Raw genomic sequence first — 7,878 nt, 5'->3', positions numbered from 1 at the left:
ATTTATATATATAAATTTTTTTAATTTTATTCACTAAACCAAGTTTATGTATTTATTAAACTTTACTTTTCCGTTTCTTGCAAAACTGTAACTCTGCGAAGATATCTAAGGATCAAAGTTGTTATTTATGATGTATTCGTATCGTCAAGCAAGTTGATTGTACGGGGATGGGACTTTTATTACATTATATGCTATTTGTTTTAAACATTTGCGTATTAGGTAGGTCCAGTGACTTCAGACTACAATTACCTAAGCTAATGATAAATTTTTAATGAAGATTAACTATCGTAATATATGTCACAAAGATTTTCGAATAGTTCTTGCGGAGGAAAATTTGCTACGCAATGAAAGAACACGTTTGCCAACTAATAGTAATTAATTATTGTATACAGATAATTAATCTAATTAATATTTACAAAGATACACAGCAGTTTTATGTGTCAATGATTGTAAAGAATTTTCTTTTTTTACAATATCTATTTTACACAAGGAGTATGCATGCAAATTTTTGCGCATCGTTTCCCCAATGTAAGCCCAATATAAGCATGGGACGACTCGTATTGAATTGCGATCAATTTTCTATGCAAGGGCCTATAAATCAATATTATAACTATCGACTATCACGTAACAGTTACGAAAATCTTAGTTGTTATTCTTCTATATTTATATATTTTGCAATGTGTATAAGACCGGTATTTTATTGGTTACTATAATTTAAAGACTGATCGGTGTTGGTTCTTTGTATATTGCTCTCTAATACGAATCAAAATAGTTATGTTCCTCAATTTTAGTTTAACACCTGTCATTCATTCATTGCTACTAATAATTCGCAATAATATCATTGCTTGCGAAACAGAAGAATGTAAGTCCAAAAGAAAGATCATAGATTTGCACTTTCAAAATAAGTGAAAAAGTATTTTGATACGAAGCCAAACTACCTATATATCTATAATAGTTAATCTGTTTTATATATGATAAGTTGAAAACTGATTATATGTAAGATTTTCGTTAAATACTTTTGGTTTAAAAAGATGCACAATATGTAAAATTACATATATATTTTTTTTATTGCGATATGTGCGGAGTTTTATGTTGTATGGCGGCTATTATTTCGAAATATATCAATTCTGGAGAGTTGTTTTGGCTGCAACGACATAAAAAAAAAATCAAATTCGATCATTTTGGATTTGCGTTTTTCTGATACTGTACTTTTTAAATACAAGTACGCTATGTACTAAACTTACATGTCATTTACAAAATCAGAAACCAGTGTCTTGTAAGGTAGATTATGACATTGTTTAGCAGACATGCATACTTGTGAATGCAAAAAATACGTTTAAAATTAGACTGCTGTTTATTATTTTGATGTAAGGGAGCAATATTGAAGAGGATATGTGTTAGCTACATATTATCGATTTATTTCATTGACTCTTGTGAAAGTCAAATCGTTTGCTAAAACGAGTTTCAACTACTAATTTTAAACGAAGCGACCAAACCAGGAATGACTTGTAAATGTAAAAAGCATGATCATGTAAGAATTTATGGATATTTCAACGATTTGAATCTAAAGACCTTGATACAATGAAGTGTGCAAAGGAGTTTGAATATATTACACATTATGGAGTTTATTTAAAGAGTATTAACCCTTTGTACTCGAAGTATTTGTTATCCGACATTATCAGGGATATTTCGTGTAGCGCAAGTATGCAAGTAACTTTATCTTATGTTGTTTTGAAAATTCATTGCTCAGCTAAGATTACAACTTGTTGGAAGTTAATGTAAGAAGAATGATCGAGAAGGGGAAAATATCACTACGGAAAATTAAATTTTGACAGAAGATATCCAACCTAGCTCTAGAAAATATAGATTGTGCATTGATCAGAACAACAATCACACGCTGGATAACAATTGCGAACGTAAACGTGATAAAATAAGAAAAGGATGTCTGTGTACGTGGTGTGTGTATATATAAATATATATATAAATATATATATACATGATTCACGTATTCACAATATATGTGTATATTGTGAGTACGTGAATCATTAAAATAGATATAGAATACAATGTACTGCTCGAGCAGCGTGGAAGTGGAAGTGAAAGTTAAGTGTGGTTGATGACAAACGAATTCAGAATTTTCGTCACGAGGTTCCCCACTCGTAAATGGAGTTGTGCTTCACGATTAAGAGATAGAACGAATTTATTATTGTGCGTATAACTTTGTATAGAAGGAATTTGTAACTTGTAAATGTAATGTTTTGCAACTCTAATCTATACTTGATAGGGATAAACCAGAAAGTCAGAATATCTGTGAGAAGTTAATTAGAAATTAAATTCTTTGCAATAATATGTAATACAGATGTTGTAACTAGGCGTGGATATTTCAGGGATAGATTTGTCTGACACCGAGGTATCAAATTTTTTCAGAGGAAATATTCGAGCGATATTTACAACTAATTTTAGTAACTGATACGACACGCAAAGTAGTATAAGAAATAAAAAAAATTTCGGAAACTAAAGTTTCTCTCATGGACAATTAAACGTTGTTTATTGAATTTGAAATAGACTTCAATAGTACCGATTAAGTTTCTTCTTTCTTTCTCTGAACACACAATAAGTTATCTGGAAAACCTATTATGGAAATGTTTGGAATTGATTCCGGTCGGAATTGTTCACTCATTTCCTAGATTTCTATTGCGTTTTCTAGGGCAAACGGAATAATTCTATCGGAATCCATTCTGAACATTTCTATGATAGGTACCCTGTGATGTGACTGGGAGAAAAACGGTAAACAAAGAATAAGCTCTTTGAAGATTTTCACTGAAATGAGCTCGATGTCATCTACTCGGCGAGGAATCTATTCCTAAAATATATGCCCTTATTATTCGCGTGTTTTGCAACACTCGGTGTATTTTGGCGTGTTTTTTGTAATACTGCAATCTTTGCATATAGCATTCCTATTGCAGACAATATTCAAGCACAAAGGGTTAAAATATATTTCGTAATTGTCTATACATGGAGATACAAATGCATCGATAGTCTTTGACTCCATCGTTTATCTGTCAAGTTAATTATATTTAATTTATCATCCATGAATCTTTCGCATTTATTAATACATCGCCAAGCAGCGATTGCACAGTCTCCTTCTGTCGTCTCCACTGAGTTTACTCGTTTAGAAAACGATTTGATACGCGATAGGTAGCTTGAGAAGCCCACCTACAACCAACATCGACGTCCAAATGTGCAATTGTTTAGCTAAACTATTCATATTATACCTATTATATATTCATAAATGAACATCGTTGTAAATAATGTAAATATGTACATCAGTTCTATTTTATAATAGGGCCAATGAATTGATTTGGCAATTGAGTATCATAACGAAACTCAATCTACGCTATAAGCAGATTAAAAACTTAGGGTAATATTATCATTAAAAAAGGAAAAAAAAACAATAAATCAACATATGTATACCTTAATAAAATTTATGTATTGAGGTACGTTTTTAAATAGGTTTATTTTTTCTCATTTTCTTTTTGTTCACACCGATACCCTACACTTTGCAACATTAAATATAATCTCATATTGAAATAATCAGGACGAGTGAGAAATCCATTTTAAACAGATACATTTATATTTTATTAGGCCACAGTATGAAATTATACGAAAATATGAAATTAATTAAAAATAATTTTAAATAGCTTTTGCTCAGAATGAAATATCTGCAAGATAATGTTTCTTTCCAACTGTAATTTATATTGTACGTGTAAGTTACTAAAGTGTTAAGCAGAAATAATTTATCGTACAATAATATTTATTACTAAACATTTTTTTAAATAAAAATTTCCATCAAGAAACTGCAGTATCTAAAATTTTAAGTATCTTTATAAATATACAGGGTACTTAAGATTTTAATAGGTTGTTCGGGAAGTTCGTTTTATATTTCCTGTATATGTATAATATATAGGAAATTTGAGACGAACTTTTAGAACAACCTACCAAATAAAATTTGAGAATGTAAAAACACCCAAGAAAAAATTGCAACATTTTTTTTCTTATCACTCTTGGATGTCTGTCATATATTTAAAATCTGAAGTACTTTACATATTAGAAAAATTATTTATATTTATATAGGAATTGAAATTACCGTGGATTAGAGTGATATCGTTAAGAGACACGTTGGAGGTCGCGAAAATACGCTTCGAACATGGACAACATGGACGAAGAAGACCGATACCGGCGATATCGGAAATCACTATTAAAGCCCGCTGCAGACGATGCTATTTTTCCTGCTGGATTGCTTGCGATTTACTAAATTACTAGGAATCCTGAGTGCTGAATGGTGCAACGATAGTAATTTATTAGATTGCAAGCAATCCAGCAGGAAAAATAGCATCGTCTGCAGCGGGCTTAAGTAGCGTTGCTGTACGTGCTATTAGGCTGCGTTTGGAATATATGAGAAATAATAGAAATATGGAAAGTCTAAACAATATTATAATACGTTACAAATATATTTTGCAAACTTTATAATATTTCTACAAGGTTACTGAAGCATTGTTGGCAAAATATTACAATTGAGTGTCTCTGAACCAGCTGTGCAATATTACATAGCAATGTTGCAATGTTTCTGAAATCTTTCTGAAAGCTTTGGTGCTGTATGGGTGTACTCTAACTACTACGGCCGTCCGAGCAAACGTACCCCGTTCTGTAATTTCGCCCTTCCAAGGTGCGCAATCGTTGCGGAAAGACATTGTTCCCTCTCCGGCGTGCGAATGCGGACACCAAAGACAAGACGTTAATCACGTGATATTCCATTGTCCAATATACAAAGGCAAATGGCACCTACCTCACTAGATAAACTGCATACTTCCAGATACCTAACGATTTTCCATCAAGCTATCAAATTCCCAACGGCCAAGCTTTGCGGGCTCACTGCAGCCTTTTTTTAAATCCATGAATGTACAGTCGGGAGCACTGAGGTTGCGACACTTTTTTTTTTATAAGTTTACGAACGCGCAAAATAATTCAGGATCCTGAATTATTTTGCGCGTTCGTAAACTTATAAAAAAAAAAGTGTCGCAACCTCAGTGCTCCCGACTGTACACATTTTTAAATCTCCCGCTTGCTCGCCGGGCGGACGTCGCGGGGGGGGGGGGGGGAGGCACAGAGACGACTATTGGTTAGCCGTGGCCATATTGGAGGCCGCCTTGGATCCAGGGGAGCCATTAAGGAAAAGAAGAAGAAAAGGGTATATTGTGCGGTGCGTAACCTCAAAATGTTTTCCACTTAACATCGTGTTCTTTCGAGGAAGCTGCAGCGTGAAGTACGATATAATATTAAATATAACGCGACAAAAAAAAAGGGTGAAGGTAGAGTTTTCCAAGGGAGGGCGATCGTTTTGACGAGATGACGACGAGGAGAAAGAACGACGCGCAGGTGCCGGCCGAGGAGAGCGATCTGCTCTCGATCCGGCCTCTCGGCGCGGGTCAGGAGGTCGGCAGATCATGCATCATGTTAGAATTTAAGGGGAAGAAAATTATGCTGGATTGCGGCATACATCCCGGGCTCTCGGGCATGGACGCTCTGCCGTTCGTCGACCTCGTCGAGGCCGACGAAATCGACTTGCTGCTCATCTCCCACTTCCACTTGGACCACTGCGGCGCGTTGCCCTGGTTTCTGCAGAAGACGAGCTTCAAGGGCCGTTGCTTCATGACCCACGCCACCAAGGCGATTTATCGCTGGCTACTGTCGGACTACATCAAGGTGAGTAACATAGCCACCGAGCAAATGCTGTACACCGAGTCCGACCTGGAGACCAGTATGGACAAGATAGAGACGATCAACTTCCACGAGGAGAAGGACGTGTTCGGGATCAAGTTCTGGGCTTACAACGCGGGACACGTGTTGGGCGCCGCTATGTTCATGATAGAGATCGCTGGCGTCAAGATCCTGTACACGGGGGACTTCAGCCGGCAGGAGGACAGGCACCTGATGGCCGCCGAGATCCCGAACATTCATCCCGACGTGCTCATCACGGAGTCCACCTACGGCACGCACATTCACGAGAAGCGTGAGGACCGCGAGGGTAGATTCACGAATCTCGTGCACGAGATTGTCAACCGGGGCGGCAGGTGCCTGATACCCGTGTTCGCTCTGGGCAGGGCGCAGGAGCTGCTCCTTATCCTGGACGAGTACTGGAGCCAGCATTCGGAGCTGCACGAGATACCGATCTACTACGCCTCCTCCCTGGCGAAGAAGTGTATGGCCGTTTATCAGACGTACGTGAACGCGATGAACGACAAGATTAGACGGCAGATAGCCATCAATAATCCCTTCGTGTTCAAGCATATCTCTAATCTAAAGGGCATAGACCACTTCGAGGACATCGGGCCGTGTGTGGTGATGGCCTCACCCGGTATGATGCAGAGTGGCTTATCTAGAGAGTTGTTCGAGTCCTGGTGCACGGATGCGAAGAATGGAGTGATAATAGCCGGCTACTGCGTGGAGGGCACGCTGGCCAAGACCATTCTGTCGGAGCCGGAGGAAATTACGACTATGTCCGGGCAGAAACTGCCGCTGAAAATGTCCGTCGACTACATATCGTTCTCTGCCCACACCGATTACCAGCAAACGTCCGAGTTCATACGCACCTTGAAACCGCCGCATGTGGTGCTGGTGCACGGCGAGCAGAACGAGATGGGCCGACTGAAGGCGGCGTTGCAACGGGAGTACGAGGACGATCCCAACACCACCATGGAAATACACAATCCGCGAAACACGATCGCGGTCGAGCTCTACTTCAGAGGCGAGAAGACCGCCAAGGTGATGGGCACGCTGGCGATGGAGACCCCGAGGCCGGGGCAGAAGTTGTCCGGCGTGTTGGTCAAGAGGAACTTCAATTATCACATGCTGGCCCCGTGCGACCTGTCCAAGTACACGGACATGAGCATGAGTCAAGTTATACAGCGGCAGAGCGTCTACTTCTCCGCGTCTTTACCCGTGCTGAAACACCTACTGACGCAGATAGCCGGCAGCCTGGAGGTTGTGGACGACAAGAAGTTGAGGGTGTTCAAGAACGTCGACGTCACGATCGACGGCAAGATCGTCACGATGGAATGGATAGCGACGCCGGTGAATGACATGTACGCGGACTCGGTTCTCACCGCGATCCTGCAAGCCGAGATAATGGACCAGTCGCCGAAGGTGTTTCCCGCACCCACCAAGATGGACAGGATGCACTTCAAGGAATGCCTCATAGAGATGCTGCAGGAGATGTTTGGCGAGGATTCCGTGCCAAAGATATTCAAAGGTGAGAAACTCTACGTAACGGTGGATGGCAAGAAGGCGCATATAGATCTGCTGAACCTGGAAGTGACCAGCAAGGAGGACGAGACTTTCCAGCAGATAGTGCAAACAGCAGTGACGAAATTGCATCAATCGTTGGCGCCGCCTTGCGATGTAATATAGCGCGTAAATAGATATACAATTGCTATGTAATAAACACCATTTTACACCGTTAATAATATATTTATTTTTTGTAATTGATACTCTTGTATCTTCGTACATCTTAATTTTAATGCTTAATCTCGTCCCAACATAAATTACATCATTATATTATGTTATAAAAACTATATACTATGAAGACTGATAATTTCATATTATGTATTATCGTACTCAATGGATGACTTAATATTGTTAACAGTATTGAGTTTTTATCACTTTTACATCGATAAAAACTGAGATAAAAAGAAGAGATGTATACATAGAGAAATATATTTAAAATATTTTTGTTTATTGAAAAAGTGTTAATTATAAGCTCTTTTCCTCTTTAGAGTTTTGCAGAAACATGAACAATGATATTATCATCGTTAGATAAAT

At 38.4% G+C, this 7,878-nt stretch overlaps 1 protein-coding gene across 1 annotated transcript; it reads left to right on the top strand.

Moving 5' to 3' along the window:
- Positions 1 to 5,201: 5,201 nt before the first annotated feature.
- LOC105566479 (cleavage and polyadenylation specificity factor 73) lies at positions 5,202 to 7,802 on the top strand. The gene has a single exon (XM_012020526.1). The coding sequence runs from the start codon at positions 5,407 to 5,409 to the stop codon at positions 7,465 to 7,467; it is 2,061 nt and encodes a 686-aa protein (XP_011875916.1). The 5' UTR covers positions 5,202 to 5,406; the 3' UTR covers positions 7,468 to 7,802.
- The last annotated feature ends 76 nt before the right edge of the window (positions 7,803 to 7,878 follow it).

The sequence above is a fragment of the Vollenhovia emeryi genome, unplaced genomic scaffold (genome assembly GCF_000949405.1).
Source record: "Vollenhovia emeryi isolate VEMERY1.0 unplaced genomic scaffold, V.emery_V1.0 DF939144.1, whole genome shotgun sequence".
NCBI lineage: Eukaryota > Metazoa > Arthropoda > Insecta > Hymenoptera > Formicidae > Vollenhovia > Vollenhovia emeryi.
Note: the sequence above shows the minus strand (reverse complement) of the source record. Positions and strands in the feature narration are given on the sequence as shown.